Source organism: Paroedura picta, chromosome 15 (assembly GCF_049243985.1).
Source record: "Paroedura picta isolate Pp20150507F chromosome 15, Ppicta_v3.0, whole genome shotgun sequence".
Taxonomy (NCBI): Eukaryota; Metazoa; Chordata; class Lepidosauria; order Squamata; family Gekkonidae; genus Paroedura; species Paroedura picta.
The window spans coordinates 18,130,265-18,157,866 of record NC_135383.1 but is presented as its reverse complement, the minus strand read 5'-3'; the positions used below and the strand labels follow the sequence as shown (position 1 = coordinate 18,157,866).

General features: G+C 48.8%; 2 protein-coding genes across 8 annotated transcripts in view; one reads left to right on the top strand and one right to left on the bottom strand.

The window, feature by feature from the left end:
* The first annotated feature begins 106 nt into the window (after positions 1-106).
* On the top strand, positions 107-27,602 carry TIMM22 (translocase of inner mitochondrial membrane 22). Of its 2 annotated transcripts, none has more exons than XM_077311838.1 (4): positions 107-545; positions 3,493-3,689; positions 6,036-6,108; positions 27,365-27,602. In XM_077311838.1, the coding sequence occupies exons 1-4, from the start codon at positions 122-124 to the stop codon at positions 27,373-27,375; spliced, it is 705 nt and encodes a 234-aa protein (XP_077167953.1). In that variant the 5' UTR covers positions 107-121; the 3' UTR covers positions 27,376-27,602. The 2 variants fall into 2 exon arrangements, with proteins under 2 accessions (XP_077167953.1, XP_077167952.1); XM_077311837.1 differs by lacking the exon at positions 27,365-27,602 and adding an exon at positions 6,954-7,406.
* Positions 10,729-27,602, bottom strand: part of ABR (ABR activator of RhoGEF and GTPase) — a 131,224-nt gene continuing 114,350 nt past the window's right edge. For all 6 annotated transcript variants that reach the window (XM_077311828.1, XM_077311830.1, XM_077311829.1 and 3 more), the window contains 7 exons: positions 24,006-24,065; positions 22,595-22,704; positions 21,339-21,478; positions 19,905-20,039; positions 19,428-19,533; positions 17,102-17,249; positions 10,729-13,145 (listed from right to left, as the gene is read on the bottom strand). In XM_077311828.1, coding sequence (XP_077167943.1) covers positions 13,056-13,145; positions 17,102-17,249; positions 19,428-19,533; positions 19,905-20,039; positions 21,339-21,478; positions 22,595-22,704; positions 24,006-24,065 — 789 coding nt within the window. In that variant the 3' untranslated portion in view covers positions 10,729-13,055. The remainder of the gene's footprint in view (positions 13,146-17,101; positions 17,250-19,427; positions 19,534-19,904; positions 20,040-21,338; positions 21,479-22,594; positions 22,705-24,005; positions 24,066-27,602) is intronic.

Genomic DNA, 27,602 nt, shown 5'->3' with positions numbered 1-27,602 from the left:
AAAGAGGCGGTTTAATTTTTTTAAAAAATAAAATAGAATGAAACGAATAATTTAAAATGAGACATGCCTAAGAACCCAAAAATAAATGTACAAGTAAAAAAAAAATAAGCCATGAATTAAAATGAACGGGATATTTAAGCCGAATTTGCAACGTGGGAAAAGAACGCTCGAGTCGCCAGCCGAGCCGGACTACATCACCCATGGAGCATCGCGAGACCGCACCGTTGGTTCAGACACACGCTGCCGCGAAAGGCATGACGGAACCTGCAGTCCCCATGCCGTGAGGGAAAGGAGGAAAGCCCTCATGATGGCGGCCTCCAATTCAAACCCGGCTAAGCCCGATATCGCCGAGACAATCCCGACGTTACAGTACAGCCTGCTGCTGGAGCACCTGGTGGGCGACAAGCGCGGGCCGAGGCAGGCCCGTGCCTTCGACCCGGCCTCTCTGGGCGGCTTCCCGGTCCCGGCCAAGAGCGACGAGCAGAAGATGGTCGAGCGCGCCATGGAGAGCTGCGGCTTCAAGGCGACGCTGGCCTGCGTCGGGGGTGGGTAGAGAAGGGGCGCCCGGCGAGACCCCAGCCCCCTCCCCAAAAGTGGGGGGGGGGGTTTAGGGTGGGTGAGATAGCTTCCACTCACCGGGGTTGCCAACCTCCAGGTGGAACCTGGGCCTCCCCTCTATGTCGCTGAAAGGTTAGCAAGGGGCAGTGAGGATCAGGCTTGTTTCAGCTGTCGAGATTTTACTTTTTACATTTTTATACCGCCTTTCTCAAGGGCTCAGGGCGGTTTACACCATGGCAAAGCACAGTGGGTAATACATAAGTCATAAATGCTATGAGGCCGAGTTTAAATGGCTAAAATAAGTACAATCCATTTTAAAAATCAATTGGTCCATCCTGTTTCCGTACGTTTTTATCCCTTGTAGATTGCTCCGAGTGTTGAGAAAGGGCGGTTAACAAATATCATAATTAGTAATAATTATTATCATTACAACCTTTTGGTTCACAGAGATCACCTGGGGGAATTGGCAGCTTCAGGGGCATCACATGCCTGGCAGTCTTCTTCTCCAAATCCCACATTAGGGTTTCCAGGACCCCCATGACTGCTAGCAGGGGATGGGAAGGTAGGGTTGCCAGACACGGGTTGGGAAACTCCTGGAGATTTGGGAATGGAGGCTGGTGAGGACAGGGACCTCAGTGAGGCACAATGCCATAGAGTCTACTTTCCCAAATAGTCATTTTAACCATGGCAGCTGATCTCTAGTCCAGAGATGAATGGTAATTCTGGGGGATCCCAGGTCCCACCTAGATGATGGGATCCCTACCCCCCACCTCCATGCAACATCCCAAATTTCTAGGAATTTCCCAAGCTGGAGTTGGCAATCCTAGGTTGTGTCTATTCATGTAGTGGCTGTTCACGATTATACATACAGGCACTGAAACTGCAAGTGCATAGAGGCATTTGCAATTTTTGTTTGTTTGTGTGTGTCCATTTTGGGGGAGGAGGTGTATTCTATGTACATTGCTTAGCTACCCCTTTGTATTTGCCATATCCTTACTTCATGCCACTGGAGATTTTTTTTAAAAAAAATTAAAGACACACCTTTGTAATAGGTATTTTGGTATTGATAAGCCAGCTAAAAAGCTTGACAAAGCTTATAAGCTGACTCCAACTTTGACTTCAGCTAATGAGTAAAACGTTATTGTACAAAGTAGGATGTGGGAAAGTGGGCAAAATGTCTAGCAGTATTTGGGAACATAGCTGAATAAGTGAAACTGTTGATGTTGGGGAGATAAGGGAACTATTTTTGCAAAGCTTGTTTTTGCTAAGGCTACAACAGTGGTTCCCAAACTTTCTTGGGCTGTTGCCTCCTCAGCCACCCCACCCCCCCGCACACACAAACACACACCTCTTTCTTTGTGTTAGGTCTACTACAAATTCAAAACAGACTATATTGCCTACACTTCTTTTTTGGTAGTTGTGCAGCGGCCATATTTTAGTCTGAAAAAAAATCTTTGTAAAGCTCATTTGTAAAAGCCACATTGGGTCCTCGTTGTGGAGAAAAACAAGGGGAGGGGAGGGGAAGGAAAGGAAGGAAGGAAAATCCTCTGGCCTCCCAAGAGACTTTTGGGGAAGGGTTGCCAACCCTGGAGGGAAGGAGCTCAGCAGGAATATGATCTCATGAAGCTCACTTCCTGAAGCTGTCGATTTCTTCAGGAAGCTAAGAAGGAAACCCAAAGTCACTACTTCCCATAGTCAGGCAATGGTCAGCCACCTTGGAATGCCTCTCACTAGGAAAATGTAGCGGCAGCAGGAAGAGTCACACTGCTGCCCCTCTACTGCCCAGAATTCCTCACTACCCCCCTCCCATTTTGGGAACCCCTAGTGTACAGAAAACCATACATTTGTCATATAAAGACAAGCTATACTTATAGTTGACAAAATGCACGTATACAGATATGAAGAAAAATGTATGAAGTGATTGAAAGACATCTGTGCGGGTCTAAAAGTGGTTTGTCACATAACGGAATTCTTGGGTCTTTGTCAACGAATTCCCCTTTATTGCAATAAAGCTGTGTATATTTCTGAACCCCCCCTATTGTGACCTTCATTGGGCCATGGCACAGCAGGTAAACAAGCCCAGTAACAGCCAGCCCAGTAACATAGTAGATCCCAGGCAATACAGAAGGGAAATGGCTCCCATGTGGATGTGGGTAGTTTTGGAAATCCACATCTTCCCATACTCATAGTGGACAGACTTGCTTCTACTCCACTCTTTCCAAAAATATCAGAATTGGGAAGCAACGGAAAAACAGCCGGAAGATGGACCGCTGTGTGCATGCACCCAAAAAACTCTAGTTCAGGAGGCCAACGGGAGCAAAACAGCTCTTGTGAAAGCTGCTATAAAATGCAGTAAATTAGGCTCTAATCCATAGATGTTTCTGCTGTTTCTGCTGGAATATGCTGATGGCTGTTCAGACGCTACTACTGTTTGTGTTTCAGTAGCCTACCGTTCTGCTTTTGACATTCCCTCATCCCATTTCATAGAATGTCTGGGAAAGTAAAAAAGCTACTCATAACTGTATAAAATTAATGTTGCAAATAGTGGGTAATTAGACTTTTATTGAGATTAACTTTTAGAGTGGATTATATTCTGCATTGTATTAGAGTATGTTGTGAACTGCCCTGAGCCACAAGAGAGGGCAGTATAAAAACGTAATGATAACCTTACAGAATCTATTATGCCATGATATACATATTATTATTAGCAGGTGGATAACTTTTACTGATGGTGATTAGACCTTGCAACAGTTTCTCACTCCCACATTCCAAGAAAACAGGTGTGAAAAGCAGTATCCTGTAGGAGCTATCTGAGATTAGATAGCTGTAGAAGAAACAAGATTGGAATGTAATAGGAGTGTTTTTTGTGAGAAAGACTGGACAGGTGGTTGGAACCAGCTGCATCTGACAGGCTGCCTTTGCTTTTTCCTGCAGGGTTTGTGCTGGGAGGTGCCTTTGGCATTTTCACAGCTGGCATTGACACCAATGTGGGCTTTGACCCCAAGGATCCATATCGCACGCCGACTGCAAGGGAAGTCCTGAAAGACATGGGACAAAGAGGAATGTCCTATGCCAAGAACTTTGCCATTGTGGGCGCCATGTTTTCCTGCACTGAATGCTTAGTGGAGTCTGTGAGTAGCTAATGTATTTTGATGAGTTTAATAGTCATTTGACATTACTAGATTCCATTTTCCCCTATTGAGCCTGGCATGGCTTATACAAAATGCCCATTGGCAGTAATCAGATTTAACAGCAACATTGATTTGCTTGTTTGAAATCAAAACTTCAGTTACCTCCCAAACAATTGACAGCAGGGATGTCACTGAAAGTCCCTTCCAACACGTTTCTCTCTCCTCTTAAATGTTATAAAAGCAGAGGTAGCCCTCACCACGCTTAATGGGGCTGCTCCATAAGGCTAGTGCCACAAACGCAAAGGACACAGAGGTGGGACAAGTAACATATTGGACAGCAAACAGAGGACGGCTCAAGGACTGCAATTAGTGAATGCAGTCCTTCAAAGTTTGACCCATGGATAGGTTTTTCTAAAAATCAGGGTGATAATTTTTTAATTTATTTATTATATTTATATACCGCCCTCCTTGAAGGCTCAGGGCAGTTTACATAAAACAGGAACAATACGGATAACTCAGTATTTATATGATAATAATATGGTAATAACAATAAATAACTTAGAATGGAAGAACAATGGGGAGAACATTAAGTCAACTAATGCATACTGATGACACTGTGGGTTGGACGGATGAGCAGTGATTGCCATAGGAGGGAGGGCTTGGGGGCCAGTGGAAAGCGGTTGGTTCAGGTCAACCTCAACCACATGCCTGGCAAAGGAGCTCCTATTTGTAGGCCCTATGGAACTGTTCAAGTTCCACTAGGGCCTTGATATCTGGGAGCTCGTTCTACCAGGTGGGGGCCAGGATGGAGAAAGCTCTGGCCCTGATTGAGGTCAAGGAGGCTTCCCTGGGGGCAGGGATCACTAGGTAGTTGGAGGTAGTGGAGCATAAGGCTATTTGAGGGGTGTAGGCAGAGAGGCGATCCCTCAGATACACTGGGCCCAGACTGCGTATGGCCTTAAAGGTGATAACCAGAACCTTAAGCCTGACCTGGAATTCCAGAAGCCAGCGAGCTGCTGGAGAATGGGCCAAATATGGGAACCATGTGAGGACCCTGGCCATTGCTTTCTGGACCAATTGTAGTTTCCGGATCAAGATTAAGGGCAGGCCTGTGTAGAGCAATTTGCAGAAGTCCAGTCTAGAGGTGACCATCACGTGAATCACTGTGGCTAGGTTTTCCGGGGCCAAGTAGGGCACTAGTAGTTTGGCTTGGCAAAGGTGGTAAAATGCCAGCCGTGCTACCATCATGATCTGAGCCTCCATTGAGAGAGAGGCATCGAGGTGTGTGTTGTGTGTTTGGTGAGTGTTAGGTCATGTTGTGTATCAGGAGAGGGATCTCAGTTAGATGTAGTTGATGTGTGAGTGATTTTTGAGTTAAGGAGGTGAATTAATTGGGCCACAGATATTCTGGGTTTAAACGTAGAATCATAGAGTTGGAAGGGGCCATACAGGCCATCTAGTCTAACCTCCTGCTCAGTGGAGGATCTGCCTCAAGCATCCAGAAGTCCAGCTGCTGCTTGAAGACTGCCAGTAGGGGGAGCTCACCACTTCCTTAGGCAGCCTATTCCACTGCTGATTTTTTCCTGTGGACGCTAATTTGTTAGTAGTTCCTAGCCTACATGAACTGCAACTGGCCTCGACCAGGGCCAGGCCATTTTTGGTCCTGGCCCCAACCTGGTGGAATGAACTCCCAGAAGACCTGAGGACCCTGTAGAAACTCTCCCAGTTCCATAGGGCCTGTAAGATGGAGCTCTTCCGCCAGGTCTTTGGTTGAGGCTAGGGCACAGGAGATCTAGGGAGTACTCCACATTTAAAACGTATACAATCTGCATTGGAATAATCAGCATCCCAGGATTTTTCTCAGTGGGGAGTGGGGATGGGGGAGAAGGGGAAGAGATTTTTTCTTCTCTCTCTGGAGTTTTATATTCTATAAAATTGTAACCCGCTGCGAGACGAACTTCAATAGCGACAGGATATAAATCTAAATAATAAACAAATGAATTGGGAGATTATTCTCACCCTCTTCTGTAATACCTCCAAAGAAATAGATCAGGAGGAGGTTTGGGATGGTCTAACAGATGTATTTCTCAGCATACAGTGAACTTGTGGTATTCACTGATGGTGTCCAGGCTTTCCTGGAGAAGATGTCTGTCGTCAGCTATACACCTTGTTCACTAAAGGAAGCCCCCAGAACCAATTGACATGCTTCTATTCAGGACCCAGAAATTGAGTGCCTTCAGGTCTTTCTGGGAGGCCTCCAGTTTGCTATTGGTGGCAAATGGACGCTGTTTGAAAGGCCATATTCCATGTGGTTGATCTTTATGTCATATTTTCTCACTTCCACAGTACCGAGGGAAGACTGACTGGAAGAACAGCGTAATGAGTGGGTGCATTACAGGAGGCGTCATTGGTTTCAGGGGTAAGTAACGAACCCAGGGCAGTTGCTGTGCTACTTCGGCCATGAGAGAATACTGCAGACTGGACTGTTTGTACGGCCCAACAATAACTGCCCCCATGCACTACAGTCATGCTTGCACAGAAAAAATATATATCTCTTAGACCATTTTTTACCTCTAGAGATCTTATCTATACTGGCCTAGCAAAGGAACCCATGCAGCTGTGCCAGAGCACCCTTGTGTGCTGCAGAGGATCCTGGAACAAATTCTAGGATGCCATTGAGCCTTAAAAGCAGCAGCAGATCAGCCCAGACAGGGAAGCTGACCTTTAGGGAAGCTGCTCTGCCGTTACTGTCCTTCCCACTGAAGAACCCTCAGGATTCCCTTGGCTTGAAAATGCCCATCTCAGTCATTAGAATGCAGCTGATGTAGCACCGTGTGGTGTGCCTGTTTGCCACGAGGCAGCTTTAAAAAAAAATGTGGTTTCACTTGCCCTCATGCCTTGCCTCCCCCCCGCCCCCGGAGTTTTAATCTTCTTTATAAGAGCATTAAACGGCTCTTCGAACGCTCTCTTTCTAAGCTTGTTACACTGGGCTCGATCGGTTTAAATTTCTTTGGAAATCAGGAGCCGTCTCCTGCTCTTGCGGCCTGCGTTTCCAGCAGGGCTTGAGTTCTGCCCTCCTTTTCTACTGCAAAGAACTTGATCTAGCGCAACACTTCAGGGCCTCAATAGGATTAAAACAAAAGAACCGAGAGGCTAGAATCTAGCCTCTTAGGGTTGCATCTGCTCTGCAGGTATAGCGAGGGGCAGAGCAAGGCACTTGACGTGATGTCACTGGGCTAGCCGCTTTCCTCTCTTGCCTTGCAGCTGGTTTAAAAGCAGGGGTCCTCGGCTGCGGGGGCTTTGCCGCATTCTCTGCTGTGATTGACTATTACCTACGATAGCAGCTGGTGCCAACCAAGAGGGACCTTCTGGGATAAAGAGCGCAGGACAACTTGGCACAGCTTGCTTTTGTCTTCTCAGCAAGCAAGTTTTGTGCTTGGTTTCCTTGAAGAGGGAGGCATCTCGTCCCCCACCTCAGCATGGAGCCTGCGGCAGACAGTCACTGTTGGAGAGGCATAATGACGTTGAACTCCAGGGATCACAGCATGCACGCACTCTTCACTCGCTTGCTCTGGCAAGCTTGCTGCCTGCTACAAAAGCAGACTTGTGGAATTGTTACTGTGACGCAAGAGAAAACGTAATGATTTAACTTATTCCAGAGGATTTTCAAGTCATTGTGCAACAACCAAATAAAATCAGGACAATCATTCAAAGGCACTGCAAAGACCTGGAAGCTACTTGGTGGGAAACATTCTAAAGTGTTTTGTATGTGTGTGCATAAATTGCCGTCACGTTGCAGCTGATACTAACCTTAATGAGGGGCTTTGAAAACAACTGAGAAGCAGAGGTGGTTTGCTGTTACCTACCTCTGCAGAGTCTTCCTAGGAGGTCTCCCTTTCAAGTGTCAACCCTGCCTAGTTTCCAAGATCTGGCCTTCCCTCCATCGAAAGCATCTTAAGTGCCTGTACAAGAGGACTGAACAGATTGCCTGAGATTAAGTCAGCTGCCCATCATGAGAGCTCAGTAGAAGCTTTTGCCCACTGGCAGGGCAGTGCTGAATGCCAGATGTTTTTGGTGGTGGAAGGGATCTGGTCTTCAGGCTCTGTATGCGCCTTCTGAAAGCATCCCACTAGCCCCCGATTGCTGGCTTAGATGGACTCTTCATCTGCTTTAACAGACTTCCTACGAAGTTCTCAAATGTCTTTAGCCTAAACACAATCCCCTCTTAGCCGCAGGCAATCTGCAAGTAGTAGGGTATAAAGGGGAATGAACACAGTGAATGTCCCTTGACATGGTATTTCCCAACCCTGCGTGTTCTGGAACCAAATTCTCACGAGAAAACAGGGGAACAGTATTTCCCCCCAGTAAAAAAAATCTCCATGGCACATGCAGCCACTCCCCTGACAGAGAACTTGTGACAAGCAGTTTTTGTGCACCCTCTTAGGAATCTGGAATTAATAAGTTGTGGTATGTGCCTTGACGCCATGATCTCCTCCATTCAGTTCAGAGCTTCCCAATCACCAGTTTGTGCCACTTTTAAAAAAAGAGGCTGGGCTTTTAGGGGAGCTCAGCTAACAAAATTGTTACTATCAAGACCTGCATGTCAGGGGAGCTGGGTAGACCTTTACCTTGCTAGTCGCATAATTTGGCCCTGGTTGTAACCAACATGAGCTGCTTTCCCAAATCCAGAAACTGCCCCCCCTCCTGATCTGGAGAACATAAGCAGCCAGCTGTTTGAAGTGACTTAAAAGTCCTGTGAGCTAATTCAAGCAGGGCTTTTTTAATGGGAACATTAAGCTAATTGTGTATGTTCCTCACAAGTAACATGACAATGAGAAATGGCTACAGTTCTCACAGCCGAGACCGAGATCAAATAAGATCTTGTAGTTGGCAGCTCGGTGAAAATATGCTGCTCTCTCTAACCTGAAAAGATTTAGCATTTCAAATTCACACTTTTAGAAGGTAGCTGATAAGAGTTGTCAACTGCCGTAAACTTCTGTTAGCCCCCTGAATTAGGGCAACAGGAGTGTAAGTCAGTGAGAAAACACCTTTCCAGATACAACAGAGAGTAAAACATTGTGATTGCCACTTCCCATGCACTATGAGACTGCACTATGTAAACCTTGCACTGGAATACATTTGCTACAAAGCCATAAGGAACTGTGGAGGATGCAGAAAGGAAGGAGGAATGAAACTTGAACAGGCTGCTCCCAGCATATCTAGTTTCTTTAAAAACTTCCCATCTGGCACTGAGGACGCTCAAAAGTATAGCCCGGCACATCAGGTCTAAACTCTTTTCCAGAAAACCTTTTACTGCCTGGTCAAGGATGATAGGCAGACGCAAACTCTGACCATGGCCCTGTATTATCAGACCAGTGGTCTCCTGGGGGAAAGGACAGGATGCAAAGGTATGGCCCCACTAGGCCAACCCACCAGAAAGTCAAATGGAAGCATACACCAAAGCCTGGAATAGGAGGGAGCTCTTCAAGATCCTACGCCAGCCTTTTTCAACTTTTTGAACATGGAGGAGCTCTTGAAATAATTTTTCAGTCTTTGAATAGCCCCAGAAGTGATGTCAGCTGGTCACGACTCCCTGCCATGCTCCTGGAAGTGATATTGCTACCCATATTAACAGGCAGGTTTAAGGACTGAGGTGGATCTGCCATTCTCATTTTGTTAGATCTGTCGACCACATTTGATGTGGTCCATCATGAGGTATTGATTTGTCGCCTTGCTGACACAGGAATAGGAGGAACGGGCCTGAAGTGGCTGGTCTCCTTTCTTGAGAAGAGGTTGCAGAGGGCTGCGTTAGGGGAAGAGTTATCAGATCCGTGTGGGGTACCTCAGGGAGTTTTAAGATCGGTTTCCCCCTCCCCCATGTGTGTGTTCCGGGCTTAGTCCAGGACAGCTTGGGTGATCAATTCCCCCTAGGCCAGCATTGCCTGTTGATACTAGTGAGATATCATTACTATTGCCAGTACATTGAGATGTTGGGGGGGGGGGGTTAAGTAGGTATTACCACCATCGATTGTGTCTTGTGGGTATGTTGTTTTATGGGATGTTTTTAGGCTCATTTTATTGTGAACTCTCACAAGCCAGATGGGCCGGGAGTGGCGGTATGGAAATTAAATAAATAAATGAGGACCGTGGGGGGGGGGGCAGGAGACAGTTTAAGGTGGAGTAGGTGTACAGGCTCTACCCCTTCCAGGCACAGAAACCATGAGAGATCCCACTCATGCTCGGGAGGCAGGAAGGGGAAGCAATGGAAATGGCCAGTTCCCTAGCTTATGGCCAAGTCCATTAAGGCAGGACGGGAAAGGCCATGATCCCCTTCTGGAGCTCCTGCAGATCCCTGGGGGTCCAGAGACCCCTGGTTGGGAATCCCTGTCCTACACAATTGATCACCAGAATCAGGACTTCATCCTCTAAGGCTTAGAGTCCAAGCTATTGGGGGTGTGGGGGGGTATGCATTAAATGGCGACAAGCCCCCTGTCAGTTTACAGCTCGGAAAACCGGACTCGGAGCAAGTCAGCCAACAGAAGAAGGGAAGAATCAGGGAGCATCTCTATGGCAACACAAAACACATGTTGCCTGGGATAACTGCTGCTCCCCAACTGAATAATTGATCTATTACTTTCGGTAACCCCTTCTCTCAACACCATTGGTTCTGCATTCGTTTATGGCACAGCATCCCAATTTTCACGGCCTCAGCATACCAGAGTCCTGGTCCCCCCTCCCCCCACGCACACGTAAGCAAGGGCAGCTGAGCCAAAAGCCGCATCCACACTTTGAAATGCTTCGCTGGCACAACCTCTTTCCGCCACAGAAGTCTTGAGATGAGGAGGCCGAAAAGCAGCCCTGGCAAGAGTTGTGCTGCTACCTGCTCTTGCAGACGAGGGAATTGGGGGCGGGGCCCAAGCTTGGGGCATTCGGGACAAGTCCTGTGCCATGAGCAGAATCCCTGCTCGTGGGTCTGTCTGACGACATGGAATCCTTGTGATCGGAGCTCTAGACACCACTGACATCACAGCCCCACGAGTGTAATTTGTGCAAATGCCTGGGCTTTGCATTTTATTAACTTTTTAAAAATCTCTTCACATGGTTTACAGCCATTTAAAGTTTGTCATCTACAGGGGAGGAAAAAAAAAACCTCAAACAGAACACAGCCAAAAAATATATATATATATATTTATATAATATATCCTTAAGTCAAATATTAACAGTTCTAGTTTAGCTGTAGCTCCAGGAGCTTTAGTCCCTCCTGTGCCCCCCTCCCCATCAGAAAAACATTAAAAAGAACAACTGTAGGTATGGGTGTGTTTTTTTTTTTGAGGGGGTGTCTCTGCTGGTATCAGATTCAGTCACTGAAGGGAGGAGGCGGGGGGAGCCTGACTTCCATTTTCTGAGGTCTGCTTCAGACATGTGTACAGGTGTATACAGACCCAGCAAACTCTCTTGTGCAGCAGGAGTTAAGAACTTTGCCCAGGTACCTAGCCTGGTAGCTGGGCAAGGGAAATCTCTGATCCCTGAACCGTGCCACATCATCTCCAGCTCAGCTGGGGAGAAGCAGGATCAAAGCAATTTAGGATTCTGGGGTGGATGAGGAAATTCTTGTGTTCTTCCTACCTAGAAGTAGGCCATGAACCTTCGAGAGGGCTCTCTGCTAGGGATGGAACCAGATCTGGACCCCGAAATGGAGTGCCTTGTCAAAGAACACAGGACGCAGCCATGCTCTTTATGAGGAAAAGATCCAAACAGCCCATCCCTGGAAACAGTTTTCCCTGAAAGCTTCCAACCAGGAAGAGGAAGTTCTCCTGGGGAAACGGAGCACAAGTTCCGTCCTGCTCTTATTGGACTAGGCGGCCCTTTGTAGCCTTTTCCAGCTCTGTGTGATCACAAGAATGCCTTCCGACATACCAAGCTGTCAAAAGAAAACTGGTCTCTGGCCAGGATGGAGGCTTTTTGAGAACCAAGCAGAAAAAGTTGTTCCCTCACTGGCCAGGCAAGCATCGTACCTATTCCGGAAGGTCAAAGGCAGCCCCCAAGGGTCCTTCCCCTTAGCTGCCCACCTTTAACTCATTAGAGAGAAAACAGAAACCTCGGGGGCCTAAAACCTTTGTGTCTTAGGCCTGCCTAGACAAAGCCTGGAGTCGTGTTGGGCAAGACACAGAGAGGCCATGGCGTTCTTATACTCACATCATAAAACGCTTCTGGAAGAAGCAGCCAAGAAAGACCAGCTGCTTCCGTGGGAATTCCGGACTAGGGAGGGCTGTGTGGAGGCAGAAGAAGGTGAAGGCGTTGGGTGAGGTCTTCACCAATGGTGGGTAGGTATCCCTTCCCACCCTCCTGTTGGGCCTTCATCCTGTCAACATTCTTTGGGAAACGCTCAAGTTGCCATTGGAAGACTGGCCCTCGTTCACAAAAGGTCCCAAGAGAAGTCATAAATAAATGGAAAGGGGAAACCAAGCCGGGGAACAACGTACACATACACACATGCATGCGCATGCGCACGCACACACACACAGAGCATCCAGCCACATCTAAATCTAGCAAGCAAAGCCACCTCCCGTCTTTCCCGCAGGGTACCATAAAGCCACGTTATGAAACAAAGGAAAGAATCTGGACCTCTCCAAGTGCACAGCTACCGCTACCGCCCCAAAAGAAATAAACACCTAGAGGCAGGAAGCATAGGAGAAGTCTCCCCGGCATCAGAAAAGCAATCTAGAGCAGACGGGATATTGAGAGAATCACCTTCAGCTCTCCATGCTGAACTCTCGCAATCTGAGCCTGGCTGGCCGGGGAGAAGAGAACACAAAATTCAACCACTGGAGCCACCATCTGCGCTAGCCAAGCTGGGCAGAGCAGGGCCAAAAGAAAGTAAAAGCGGGGGGGGGGGAGCCCTCGGTTTCTTCTCAGCCTTTGAAATGGGAAACTCTACGAGAGGCACCACCCATGCAGGCCACAAGGGAGAAGGGCAAGAACAACTGGAGCTGCTGGAGGCAAAGCAGGGGGATGGGGGACTCAGTTACAGTGAAGCTCTGTTAGAAGGTGACATTATACAAGGCCATGGATGGGCCGTAGAGCCCACCCACCCACGCACACCCTCGGTCCTTGTCTGCTGCTCGTTTCCGCTTGAGTCTCGATATGAATGCACAAGTGGCATGGAATCCTGTGCAGGAGAAAGAGTGGAGGGCTGGCAGGTCGTTTGTACAAAACTGTCCAAGAGGTGCGCTCAGCGACCATTCCGGGGCAGTCTGGTGTTCTCAGCACAGTCGGAGCGGGGCCGGGGGGGCAGAATCCCAAGCTGCGCTGTTGTGTCCCTTCACTTGGAGAACTTGGGTAACCGTTAGGCCACGCAGCCGGGGACTACACATCCGTGGAGAAGAAGAGACCGGTGCGTTTGAGCTCGGCGAAGGTGATGGGCGAGTGCTGCAGGTAGTACAAGAGCACCTGGACCTGGGGAGAAAGGGCCACAGGAAGAGGAAGTGAGCCGTGGGATTCTCACACACATGCCACATACACAGCATCCTTTCTAAGGCACACTTTAGAGCAGGGGTAGTCAACCTGTGGTCCTCCAGATGTCCATGGACTACAATTCCCACGAGCCCCTGCCAGGCAGGGGCTCATGGGAATTGTATTCCATGAACATCTGGAGGACCACAGGTTGACTACCTCTGCTTTAGAGCTATGTTCTAAGCAGTGAATTGGTACTTTTTCTTTCTTATTCCATGTGAGTACTGTTAAATGAGCCTCTAGTAGTTTTTCATTGTAAAAAGGAAATTATTGCAATTATGTTTCTTTCAGATATTTATGGTTAAAACATTTTGAAGGGGATCGAGGAAGGCTTAATCTTCCGGTTGGCGAGTTGTACAATTAAGAGTTTTTAAGTTTTCATAATATATGTGTGTTTGGTTTTGGAAAAGAAAAGCCTGTAACCATTTACAGATGTGATTATTTGGAACCAGAGGGGCATTTTGAATCTAATTAACGAAGGTTCATTCCTCCAGTTGAGTGGCTTGAGAAAGAATTCTGGCAACAGGGTGCTCCGTATAGTTCCCCCCCCCCATTGTCACAATCATCAATAGTCATCAACAGCCATGTTCTTCAACCTTTTAAGCTTCTTTAATCAAAACAATTTTTGGAGAATCATTGAAATGAAGTGACGTGGGTCTTTTACTTTGTAACGCACAACTAGTTTTGGAATATGAATCTTGTTTGTAGAAGCTGGATTTTTTTTGCATCGTAAACAATGCAGGAATGGCTCTGTAATATTATAGTGTCTCTGATGATCTCTTGGATTCCAGAGATTCTGGTTTCCTTTTCTGATGAACGCTGATTGCAGAGCTGTTGCCTAGTTTCTCGGAGGAGAACACATCCCTGTTTCTGATGAAATCTTGACAGGATGCAAGGTTGCGATCTTTTGAACTAATCAGCTTCTACAGAAATACAGTCTAGGCCAGGGGTAGTCAAACTGCGGCCCCCCAGATGTCCATGGACTACAATTCCCATGGGAATTGTAGTCCGTGGACATCTGGAGGGCCGCAGTTTGACTACCCCTGGTCTAGGCAAACAAGTCACCCGAAAGAGTGCCAAGGGACCCTTGCAAGTCTGCCTTTTGCCATGAAACCAGCACCTCAATTCTCACAGAGAGAAGTGAAGGACAGATTTATAGAGCAGTAAGGCTGGTTTGCCACTGGCCTCGGGGAGTTCAGTTCCAAGGTCAAGTTATTAAAGAAAAATAGTGTGGTTTGTTTTAAAGCATCTCTGTGAGTCTACAGAAGCTGACTGGACACACCACTGAAATGGCTGAGCCTGTCTCTGAAACTCCTCCCTCCTCACCCCTGGAAGTATTTTTAATTTTTTTCCCCAACAGATCAAAGAGTTGATGCATTAAAGGGCTAAACCTGTCTTTGAAAATTAAGAAGGAAACAGTTCAGAGAGGACTGGCAAAGGAGCCCGCATTCACAATCCATTAAAGAGAGGGACTTGGCAACAAATCAAATACAAAAGAAAACTCGATTTGTATTGCAGGGCTGGTTTCACTTTGCATTTTACATGTCAGAAGTGCAAACCTTTAAATCTTTTTTTTCTGTGTGAGGGGAAATTACCTATCAATTGAGAAACTTGGGACTGTTAGTTAATGCTTCCCTTATTATAAGGCCTAAACACACTTTACTGCTTTAAGAGCAGGATCTTTAATTCTGTACACAACATAGCATGCTCAAATTGTAACTTGGGTACACAAAAATGAAATTTTAAAGTGTAAATATCTTTGATTGTAGTCATAATTATGCATTACCTACCCAGTATTAGAGATGCAGTTGCTGAACCTTTAAGGCAGGGGTAGTCAACCTGTGGTCCTCCAGATGTTCACAGACTACAATTCCCATGAGCCCCTGTCAGCAAACGCTGGCAGGGGGCTCATGGGAATTTTAATCCATGAACATCTGGAGGACCACAGGTTGACTACCCAAGCTTTAAGGTATCGATAGTTTTTGCAAGCTGGGGAAGAATATAAAACTGAAAATCAAAACTGTAGTGTTCATAGGAATCATAGGAAAGTTTTATATGATCTGAGCTTGGAAACAAGATATGTACTTCAGAACTAGCACACAGACAGAATATATTTTTGTTCCCAAGGAGAGGGGAAACATTTTCTATAATGCAGGGATAGTCAACATTTTCTATAATGCAGGGATAGTCCTCCAGATGTTGATGGACTACAATTCCCATGAGCCCCTGCCGGCGTTTCCTGGCAGGGGCTCGTGGGAATTGTAGCTCATGAACATCTGGAGGACCACAGGTTGACTATCCCTGCTATAATGTACTGAAGTAGCAATAGGGTAATATATTTTAAAAACTTTATAAGCACTAAACCTTTCAACAGTAGATTGCTCTTGCATGCTGGGCATAATCCTGTACATATATACTTGGGAAATAACCATAGTTTGGACCTAGCAGGGTTCCTTGTGAGTAAGTGTGCAAAGCAGCAGGCTGAAAGTGTCCACTGCAAAAGCTGTGGCCTTTATCCTCCCTGCTAAGCCAAATACTGAGTGGCAAACCTTTCCACCCTTGAGTCTCTGGCCCCTGAGTTTCACACCTGCATGAATCGGTGGCAGCAAGGTCATTATAAAACACAATATGGAAGAAGCTTTGAAGAAGAGTTGGTTCTTATATGCTGCTTTTCTCTACCCGAAGGAGTCCCAAAGCGGCTTACAATTTCCTCCCCACAACAGACACCATGTGAGGTGGCTGAGGCTGAGAGAGCCCTGATGTTCCTGCTCTGTCAGAACAGCTTTATCAGTGCTGTGGGGAGCCCAAGGTCACCTAGCTGGTTGCATGTGGGGGAGCGGGGAATCAAACCTGGCTCACCAGATTAGAAGTATGCACTCCTAATCACTACACCAAGCTGGCTTCGTGCTATTCTGTCGGGATGTTTCGTTAGAAGGCTTTTCAATTTTTCCTTCCACTGGGGAGAAAAATCTTTGAGAAAGTGGCAGGTTATAGCATCTCTAGGATTTGCTGTGTCTTCACCATTTGACCAATACAGGACTACTGAGGAAGCCCAGTCCCTTAATATGAACTCCTTGGGGTTGCTAAGAGGGCTTGGTCTGAGCCATGCAATAGCACTTCTTTGCCTCCCAGATGGACTCGGGCACAATTCTGACTGGAGCCATGGTTATGTGGAGAAGGGGCTTCAGGCTCCCCTACCCGTACACTATTGAGACATCCTGAAATAGCCCCCAGGGAGACGCTATTACAGCCTTTCTCAGCTTTTTACTATAGAGAACCCGCTGAAACATCCTTCAGGCTTCAAGAGACCTCTGAAGTGGCACGATCATGCAGAATATGGTTGGGAAGCAGAGCTGTGAACATGTCTACCTGGGCCCCCTCCCCTTCCCAGTTCCTCCAGGCCCATCAATGGCCATTTTGAGAGGGGGGAGAGGGTCGACATGACCATATATGGCCATGTAACAAATTCTTAAAATATATAAATTAACAACCACACATTTGGGAAACCTTTCCAGGACCACCAAGAAAGCCCAGGGCTTCATGAAACCCTGCACTATTAACTTGCATGGCTACACACACTTTTTGAAATAGTAGATCCAAGGGCCATTTTAGAACACACACACACACACAAAAAGAGAACGGCTGAAGTTCCACCTCCACATTCTCTGTGACTGGAATCAGAACCACGTGCAGCCGGGAGCAACCCAACTCCCGTTCCCCATCTGCTGCCAAGCCCTCAGGGTGGCTGTGAGGACTCTGTTGAGTCATGTGACTGGTCCCAGAGAAGCCTTGCTTTTGGCAGAAGTTGTTTTGGGGTTGAGAGGTGGCCCAGCAGTGGGCCTTTGCTTCCCCAACCTCCCCCTAGCCCCCTGCCCCTTGGCCCCGAGTCCTCCCCATACCTGTGCCATTACGTCATGGGACCAGATGTCGGATGCCAAACTGAGGTTCCCCTTGCTCTCCGCCTCCGAAGGCCTCAGCAACGTCGGGCCAAACACCGTGGCCAGATTGTGCAGCGACATTTTGTTGACGGGCTCTTTTTCAGCCACCCTGGGCAGTGAAGACACACAGGAGGGAGGCAAAGAAAAAAAAAAGTTAGTTCCATAGGTCTTTTGTCATTTTGGCACAGGGGCCCAGTGGGAAAGGTCTTTCTAGGATAACTGGTTGGGAAGAAAGAGCAGAACTGGATCTCTCTCTCTCTCTCTCTTTCTCTCTCTGGCTGCCCGTCCCCCTCTCTCCCCGGCCGTGCACAGCTTCTGGGGTGGCAACTGCAGACCTGATGTGGTGGCTATCTCACAGTGCCTCCTAACCCCCCCCCTGTGGGTTCAGCCACCCAAATTCCCTTCAACACACCTTCCCTAAAAATGACCCCTGGCCAAGCTGGACTGCCGCCATTCACCGCCATGGAAACCAGCTTCAAAATACTGCCATGTTTGGAGACAGCTGTGCTGCAATCCCCCCCCCCCCAGGAAAACACACACTGCAGAGTTTGAGTTCCAGGGGAACAGATGTGGGAACTGGCTGTGCCCTCTTCTCAAAGCAGGAAGCCAAATGGATTTTCCTTTCAGGCTGAATTGAGGCCTCCCCCCCCTTTTCTTCCCAGCTTGGGAGGGGGGAGAACATGCCAGAAACACAAGATTCCAGCCACCGATTCCAAATTCCCCTCGGCATGTTTTGGGCCAGTGCGGCATCCCGCCAACCAACAGCTCCTGCAACAGTTCCTCAGCAGGAGCAGAGCGTGAGGCCGGGAGACAGTAAACAGGCAAATCCCCACGAGGGGGTTGTCGGATCGAGCCTGCCGTCCTTGCGCGCCTCCACAAATTGATCCTTCAGAATCTGAGGGCAAGAATGCCGAGCATGCTGGCCATTGTGTTCTTTTTTGTCCCGTTGAACCCAGGGAAAAACAACAGCTGCCCCCCCCCTTCTCTTCTACCAATTAATGAGGCCACGGTCCTCTAGGGAATCCTGCGAGGAATCCACTAGCCCTGTCTCCAAAACCTGGTTTATTTGTCATCCATCTTTCACAAGAAGACTCGAGGCAGAGAGGCAGGCCCTTGGGTTCTCTTCCTTGGTCAAAACTGAGGAGGCAGCTGAGCTCCACAGGACGGTTCGGCTACCAACAGAACATAAAATCTTGGGGGCTCGTTTTCACTCACTCTCCCTGAAGTCACACATTTCTGGTTCTACACATTTACAAAGGGAAGTGGGGGTTGACTCAAGTGAAAAGCCCCTCATGAGATCCCCAGTCTTCTGCCATGGCCAGCTTTCATCCTGCCCTTGGACAAACCTTCCACATTTTCTCTCAGGATGAACCTCAGAATGTCTTCTGCTGGCAGGCCTGGGACGACATTCTGAATATAAGACAACCCTGGCTGAATCGGACTCAATGGCCCCTCTCGTCCAGGGTCCTGTCTCACAAAATATAAGAACTGTGTATGGGACAGTAGGCTGTACAATCAAGAGATATTAATATTTCAGTATCTGATGAAATGGAATGAAGCAAGTTCCTAACCGGCGTGGTTGAGAAATGAAAATAACCAGTCTACAAATCAGATGGGAATGAGAAGATTATTTAGAAGATTGACTTCAGTCAGTTTTGGAGATCATTATACTTGATGGTACAGCTTATTCCCTACAGTTTTTGTATTCTGTATTTAGTTTTGGCTATTTGGCTACAGTGTATCCTTTTTTGTATTGTTTGTTTGCACACAGGAGCCAACCAGTTCCTCTGCAGGAACACCAACAGGACATAAAGGCTGAGGCCTTCCCCAATATTACTTTCTGGTTAGTGCCTCTGAATGTGGAGGTTCCCTTTAGTCACCAGAAAGCAGAAATATTTCCTTGGAGACCAGAACTCCTACAAGAGAGAAATCTGAGCACCCTCTGCCTTCCCAAGACTTGGGCTGAGATGCCCAAGAAGGAAAATTCCCCAAAAATGCACACACCCTTCCCACTAACAGAGGATAGAAATCCACTGTAAAGAGCTTCCCTATGTGTGTGTGAGGGAGGAAATCTGCCCATCTCCCATGTTGCCACCTGAGGACACCATCTTTCCTCTGCTGTGTAGCCCTGACCTTCAAACTGCATGCATTTCCTGCAGTCTTGCTGAGGAGGCCTTTGAATGGTGAGGTCCCTTTCATTCTGCTGCAGCACAAACCAATTCAAGCCCGCTTCTTGGACCCTGATCATAGTCGTTGCCCCCCCCCCCCCCTGTAGAGAGGAAATTACCGTTTCAAGTGTTCTAGAAGGAAGAGGAATGTGATGAGGTTGGGGTCAGGCAGGGAGCGCAGAAGATGCAGCATGCAGGTCTCCTTGGCTGCTGGGTCAGAGAGTGCTGGAGATGAAAGACAAAGTTGGAGAGAGCTGAAGGCCACACATCCCAATCCTCCTTATGGTGCAGAAGCCGCTGGGCTGCAAAACTCAACCTAGCTCTTGGTGCAATCCAGTGTAGGGAAAAGGTGAATCTGCTGGATTTGGTCTGGGGAGACCTGTATTCAAATTCTTAGCTCCCAGATTCCCCCAGGGGCCACTCCTACATTCTCTCATTTGGAGAGCCACTGTTTGGCCACCCGTTATAGAAGCCTCACTGTGCATAAACAGGCAGAGAGACCTCGCCTTGCCAGTTCATCAGGAGGAGGATGAAAAGGCCTCCAAATTCTGCCCCAGCCCACCCTCCTCATGCATTATAAGCAAAGTTGCTCATACCGATGCCCTGCATAAAAGCGGGATAAAGCCGGTCCGTCAGGAGGGGCTCTGGGAGCTCACGGAAGTAGAGCTTCAGGGTGCCCGCAATGGCATTGATGTCCATGTCGCTGAGCATCACCAGGATGTCTTTGTTATCTGCAGCAGAGTTGAGAGAGGATGCTGGGTCTCAAAAGGAACAGAGGGAGGAGTGGTCGTGCTGGAGCACAGGGCCACCGAGAGGAAGGGCAGGGGACAAAATTCCAGGGCCTCATGTGGATCAGCTTCTCTGAATTCCCAGCTTTCATTAAAAAGGGAGAGGCTCCTAGGTCTTTTCCATTGTGGAGCTCTGCCTTTTCCCTTATGTGTCCACAGTAAAGGGCTAGAGGCTTACTTATATAATATTATAACAAATTCTTTTATTTCTTATAACATTCCATTACAGGGCTATATTGATATTTTAGTGTCACCTTAAAAAATTTCAAGCCTCCTGTGAGGGGGCGGCTGTGTTGGTCTGAAGCAGCAGAACAAAATTTGAGTCCAGGGGCACTCTGAAGACAAATAAAAGTTTAAATCTGGGCATAAACTTTTGTGTGCATGAGGCTCTTCGTCTCCTGTGAAGTGCGTGCACACGACAGCTGATACCCCAAATAAAAGTTTGTTGGACTTAAGAGTATGACTAGACTCCAACTTTATTCAACCTCATAGTAGTGTGGGGAAGTCCTGTTGAGTTGTAGCTGATCTGTGGCAGGTTTTCTTGATGGCCCTGGAAGGGTTTTCTGAATGGGTAGAGTTAATATGTTAAACTTCTGGTCATGTCAACCCAACCACCTATCCTCAGTGGCCAATGATGGACCTGGATGGGTTGGGAAGGGGAATGGCCCCAGGTGAGGATTTCCACAGCTCTGCTTCCCAACCATATCCTGCCCGATCTCACCACTTCTTGAAACCTGAAGAATGTTTCTCAATGGGAAAAAAGTTGCACAACAACCCTGCGCGTGCTTTTCAGGGCAAGAAGGGAGCGGAGGTGATCTGCGGTCACCTCCCTCTGCCTGGTGATCCTGCTGGTGGTCTCCCATCCAAGTCCTAACTAGGGCTGACCCTGCTTCTCTTCCAAGATCTAACGAGATCAGGCTAGCCTGGGCTGTCCAGGTCAGGGCAAGCTACCTTACAGGACTGTTGTAAAAACAGGTGATGGGAGAAGTGCATGCTGCCCTGTCCCTCAGAGGAAGATAACGGGATACAGAAACCTCCTACTCAGAAGCGTCCTCGGAACACCAGCCCCGCAGGAAGAGAGCTGTTACTTCATATCCTGCTTGCAGGCTTCCCACAACCACATGGGCATTACTGTTGGGAAAAGGATGCTCACCACAATGGGATTCTGATCAAGCAGGACCATGTGTGTTTAGGCATGCGCCTGCAGGCATGTTCAAGAGAGAGCAGGAGGCAGAAACTCACTGGAGTCAAAGGCAGCTTTCAAGGCCTGGATGTCGGTGGCCACCCCGGAGATGCGATAGATGCCCACTTCGTCGATGCCCCTCTTCTCCACTTCCTCCACGCACTGGCGCACAATGTATGGCACTTTTGAGCGCTCCCGCCTGGTGAGAGGGAAAGGCTGGGATTAGGACAGTGCAGGGCAATCTGGAGCTGCACTGCTGGGAAGCTGGGCTCCGTTTCCTTCCAGTTTCATCTTCTGAGCTGGATTAAGAGCTGATCTACAGGCAGGATTTCACTGAAGCGGGGGTGTCACAGGTCAGCCACACTGTGGTGGTAGTGAGGACTCCTCAGAGGAGGAAAGAACTGGCATTGCTAGATCAGAGGCAACAGGAGGAGGAGATGCAAGCATGTGTTTGCAAAGAATCACCAATACCTCCACCCCAGCTCTGAGCCAGCTGATGAGGCTCAGCTACTTGTTTTCCAGCCCTCCGGTATCACCTGGGTCATTAGAGAGGCAGAGGTGCAGATCTAGAGCAGAAGTGCTAGTTAAAAGGAAAAGCGCTTGCCTCATGGCCGCTATCTGCTGTAAGTAAGTCACTGCAGGATGAAGGAGGGGGCAGGTGGCATGCAACAGATGAGAGCTGCTGTGGAGTATGGAAGTAAACGTGCCTTTGCCTGTAGACTTTGGCCTCCTGGACCGGACCCATGTTTGACTTATTTCTAGGACTACTGAACACTGGATTGGGAATGACTATGCCTTCTCTCAACTCCCCAGACTTGGTTTAAAAGACTGGTACGCTGACCCTGGCACGTGGCTAGCTATTATGGGGCACCGGGAGGGCAGCCCCAGCTAGCACTGGAACCCTGGCCCTGTGGCAGAATTCCTGCTTTGCTGCTGGAAGGGCCAATGTTCCATACCTGGCACCTCCCCTGAAATAATCTCCTACAAAAGGTGTGTGTGGGGAAATTCTCTGCCTGCCTGCAACTCTTTGCTGCCACCGCCAGTCAGAGGAGACAACAGAGAGCTCGATGGACCACGATAGCTCAGTGTGGTTATACAAGGAAGAGAAGCTGCATATGCTCAGAGGAATTTTTCTCCCTAGCACTAACCCTGAATTTGGGTTCCATTGCCAAGCACTGTACTCTGCAGAGGAAGGGGTTAGAACCTTTGAAGAGGCAAGCAGCCTTGGACCACAGCTGTTGAGCCTAGGTTGTTGGGAGCAATAACCAGGCCTAATGACCCCCACACTACCCCCCCAGCTCACTTCCCAACCTACTTGGTGACAACGCTGATTTTCACTCCAAAAACTCCTGTTTGCTTTTTTGACGGGGTCCTCTTGAGGCTCATATCCCGGCTTGTAAACTTCATGGAGAACTCCACTTTGATCTGAAGGGAGAGCCATCAATGATGGGGTCATACATACAGCAAGCGCTCCTCCCTGCCTTTGGGAGCCCCGACTAATTCATACCAGCTACCAAACTGCAGTGATGCTTGTAGCACAATGGCTTTTAGAGTTCCAGAACACTCTGGAGTCCCTTTTCAGTGTATTTTGCTTTCTCAGCAGCAAGACAGGCAACAGCAAACAAACTGCCCAGGAAAAGTAGCCAACACCGCTGCAGTGTGTGTTTCTGTGCAGGGGCTCCAGGGCACGCATCTCTTTGTTCGCATGTGGCAGCAGGACTCCGACAGACTCTCCCAACCTCCTGTACGTCTTCTGTGCATAACTCCAACCCCTCCCACAATTCCCTGCAGTCAATAAAAGGTAGGAAGTGTTGGGCTTGCACTGCAGCAGCTCTCTCAACCAGGGTTTCATGAAACCCTGGGGTTTCCTGATGGCCCTGGAAGGGTTTCCCAAATGGGGGGGTGTTAATTAATTTTTTGTACATTTTAAAAATGTGTCCTATATTTATCAAGTGATATGACCATATATAGTGATGTTGACCCCCCTCCCCCAATAGCCAGTGATGGGCCTGGAGGGGGTGGGAAGGGCAGGGGCCCCAGGTGGGCGTGTCCACAGCTCTGCTTCCCAACCGTATTCAGCATGACTGTGCCACTTCTGGGGTTTCTCGAAGCCTGAAGAACGTTTCAAGGGTTTCTCAGTAGTAAAAGAATTGAGAAAGGCTGTACTGGAGCAACCCAGGTCCCAATCCCGACTCAGCATGACATACCAAGTCAGAGCATCAGGTGAGGCTTTGATACTAGGATCCCTGCCATGGCAGCTTGCATGGGGGACCTTGAACCATGTACATTCCCTCAGCCTTATCTGGATGCTCACAGGATGCCCCCTGAGTGCTTGTTGTAGGGATCAAGATGGAAGAGTGGTGAATGTTTTAACCCACTGTGGGTCCCCCACTGGGGAGAAAAGGTAGGGGGCATAAATGAAGTAAATAACGAAAAATAAATGAAGCTGCCTAGAGGACCCTGGGTCAACTGGTCTCTTGTTTTCAGCCTACTCTACCTCGCAGGGTCGTTGTAAGGATACCCATTGCAAAATTGCTATAAATCAGCCATTTTGGGACCTGAAAATTGCAGTGTTTGCAGCACTTTGCCGGGCCCCCTCAAGAGGCAAAAGAGGGCAAACAGATGGGAAGGAGGGAGTGCCTGGGAAGGACAGTGAATGCATGCAGGAACAAGATCTTGGGCAAACATGGTGGGGTGCAGCACGCAGCTCCCCGGGCGCTCCTTACCCCATTCATCTCGATCACATCCATATGCCAGTTCTTGGTCTGTACTGTCTGAGGATCCAGCTGCAAAGGAAGGACAAGAGAGACTGAGATCCCAGAAGGCTCCAGAGGCAGAAGCCAAGACACCCCCAAGTAAGAGAGAACAGCACAGAGGCAAGGGACATGAAGACTTCCAAGTCCCTAACGGCACTTTGAAATGTATTTCCTGTCGCACAGAACAGCTGCACGCTTAGAAGAGGGACACGACAAACACAGAAACAGATCACTCCCTTTTCACTTACACTCCCACAAGATTTGTTTGGGGAGTACTGAAAGGCAAGAGAGCCTGTGAGGTGTCGTTGTTAAAGTGCCAGACAAGGATCCGGGAGATCCAAGTTCAAATACCTACTCGTGCTATGGAAGCTCACCACGTGGCCTTGAGCCAGTCACGTACTCTCGGCCTAATCCACTTTGCAGGGTTGTTGTGAAGATAAAAACAGGAGAGGAGAATGGCGTAAGCTGCGTTGGGTCTCCAAAGAGATCCTTTTTTGCATTCCAAGAACCAGAGGTTCTGATTTCACACAGTGCATGGTAAAATATATACCCAACAGTGCACGAATGCTGCATTTCTGTGCAAGCACTGAAAAAGAATATCAAGGGGCACTGGAAGCTCAACTTTCAGGGAGACTTGTTTTTAGCTGGAAAAGCAAGCTTCTACCTCTCACATGCACACACGTGGGCCATGCTTGATGAAATGTGCGAGCCAGAGTGACTGCTGAATTTGGACTTCCAATAAACCTGGGAGAGGAACTTCAGCACCATGCCCTGCCCTCCTCAACAGCACTCCAACTTGCAGAACAAACAATGCACACACACAAAACTGCAGAGATCCAGATTACGGGGTTCCCAATCCCCAGGCACTGGTCCTGCTAGGAAACAGCCCTAAACTGGCCGAATTATCAGGAAGTGGCAGGCATCAGAGGGCATTCCTAGGGCTCACGATTTGGAGTTGAGGAGAAGCCCACCTGTAGGGGTCCTGCGACAACCCTCCAGCGTAGCCCAGATGATATCTTCACAGGTGTGACGACCTGCTCCAGATAGCCAGGCCTGCTCAGAAACCCTGAGGAAACAGGCAGCCAGCTCTGCTCCGCAGCCTGCCAAGCAACAATCCCATGTCCTGGCTATTTCGGGAGACAGCTTCCGAAAATAAAAAGGCACGTATTCCACACTGCCCCAGGGGGCCATTCGCTGTCTCCTGGGAAAGTAGGCCAAGCCATTTCCGGAGGGGCTTTTGCATCCCCGAACACGAGCTGAGCCTCTGTGGATGCTAGGGCTTGAGCTTGGCTTTGGCTCCTCTCCAACAAAGGCCCTGCATTTCCCAGGCTTTGGAGCAGCCTCAGCATCAAGGGAAACGCACCACAGCCCGGGAACCACGGGTCAAGCCCTGCTGGGTCAGGCCAGTGGTCTGTCTAGGCCAGCCTTCTGTCTCACACAGGGGACCAGCAGTTCCTCTGCACAGCCAATAACAGGGCACAGGACCTGAGGCCTTCCTCGGACGTTGCCTCCTTGCTCTGGAACTCAGAGGACTAGTACCTCTGGATGGGGAGGTTCCCCTCAGTCACCATGGCTAATAGACTTAGTCTCCATTAATCCATCCAGTCCCCTTTGTGAAGAAATGCATTGGTGCCCGTAACCTACAGCCTGACCAATCAAGCAATCTGAAGCTTAGCCAGTGTATCCAGTCCTACAAAGCTAGCCAGTCAACATCTGAGCTCAGGGAGCTGCCTCCAACCTGCCCTCCTCATAGCCTGGAATAGAACTGACCATCTCATGTCTGCAGAATGCTGAAGAACACTCACATGTGGTACCTCACTGCAGGCTCATTGGTGGGCTAGCAACATATCTTGTGTCCCAATCACTCTTTGCACAAGTTGTTTGCAAACGTTGTTGCACTATTTGCCAAAAATTGTTTGCCAAGCCGGAAAGCCTGGAAAACACACCCAGGCTAAGCAACTGAACACACATTTAGCTGCCTTAGTCCTGAAGCAGACCCTCGGCCCATCTAAGCCATTACTGCAGTGGAGTGGCCAAACTGTGGCTCTCCAGATGTCCATGGACTACAATTCCCATGATCCCCTGCCAACAGTGGAAGGGGCTCATGGAAATTGTAGTCCATGGAAATCTGGAGAGCCACAGTTTGGCCACTCCACTGCAGTATTGTCTCCTCAAGCTGGCAGCAGCTCTCCAGGGGATCGGCTCCCCAGGTTCTGCCGCCTGGTCCTTTTTAACTAAAGATGCCGGGGGTTGAACCTGTGGCCTCCTGCGTGCCGATCAGATGCTGCTGAGGCACGGCCCCTCCCCAAAAGCATCCACAGGGAGCTCTCTTAGGCTAAATCAGAGCCTTGGTCCATCAAGGCCAGTGTTGTCTACACAGACCGGCAGCAGCTGTCCAGGGGCTCAGGCCAAAGACTTTCACATCTCCTCCTGCCTGGCCCATTTTAATGGGAGATGCTGCAGGCTGACTCTGGGACCTTCCTTGTGCCAGCCCCTCCCGCAGAAAGAAAAGTCAGCAAGCGTCACTACTGCTGCCTAACGCCTTCTAGAATGACAGATGGTGGAGCGGAGGGGTGTGGGGGGGAACAAGCAACTTCACCCGGCAGCCACACGGACGCTGACCCAGCCCCTTTGCTGCCATCGTCAGCCACAGCTTGGCAGCCACAATCCCAGTAGCTGCTTTGTGCTTTTAATTCTGGAAGCGAAGCTGTGCTGTTCTGGCCTCTCCCCCCCCCCCCCATTGCCCTGTGCTTAACTGGAAACAACTGCAGAGTCCTGCTGCTCAAGTCTCTCCCACCACAGCCCCTTTGAAGCCCCTCCCCATCCCATCTGGAACGGGGTTTTGGCAGGGCCTGAATACGAGTCTTTATTAAAGCCAGGTTGGCCTCAAAGTTCACCCCATAAACCTACCCTTGAAAAGCCTCTGCCTGCCCCCACCTCCGGCTCTCCCACCCAAACTGCAGGGGGGCAAGGTGGCTCTCAGTGGTCCTCGAGAGGCGGGGAGAAGAGAGAAGTGGGGGCCCTGCAGGGCCAAACTGGGGCTCCCCCTAGTTGCCCGGGTCCCCATTGCCCTGGAAGCCAGTGGGGGGCAATGGGTTGGGGATTGCTGGACTGGGAAGACATGGATTCAAATCCTTTCTCAGATGGAAAGCTAACTGGGTGGCCTTGGGGCACTCCTACTCCCTTTTGGGCTAACCTACTTTGCAAGATTGTTGTGAGGTTTAGGGGAAAGAAGAAAATCTTTTTTTTTTTTTGTACCCTACATTTCACTACCTGATGGGGTCTCAAAGCAGCTTACAGTTGCCTTCCCTTTCCTCTCCCCACAACAGACACCCTGTGAGGGAGCTGAGGATGAGAGAGCCCTGATATTACTGAGGAAGAAGAAGAGCTGGATCTTATATGCCGCTTTTCTCTACCCAAAGGAGTCTCAGAGCGTCTTCCAATCGCCTTCCCTTCCTCTCCCCACAACAGACACCTCGTGAGGTAAGTGGGGCCGAGAGAGCTCTGAGAAAACTGCTCTCTGAGAACAGCTGTAACAGAATTTACTAGATTTTTATACCTTTATTT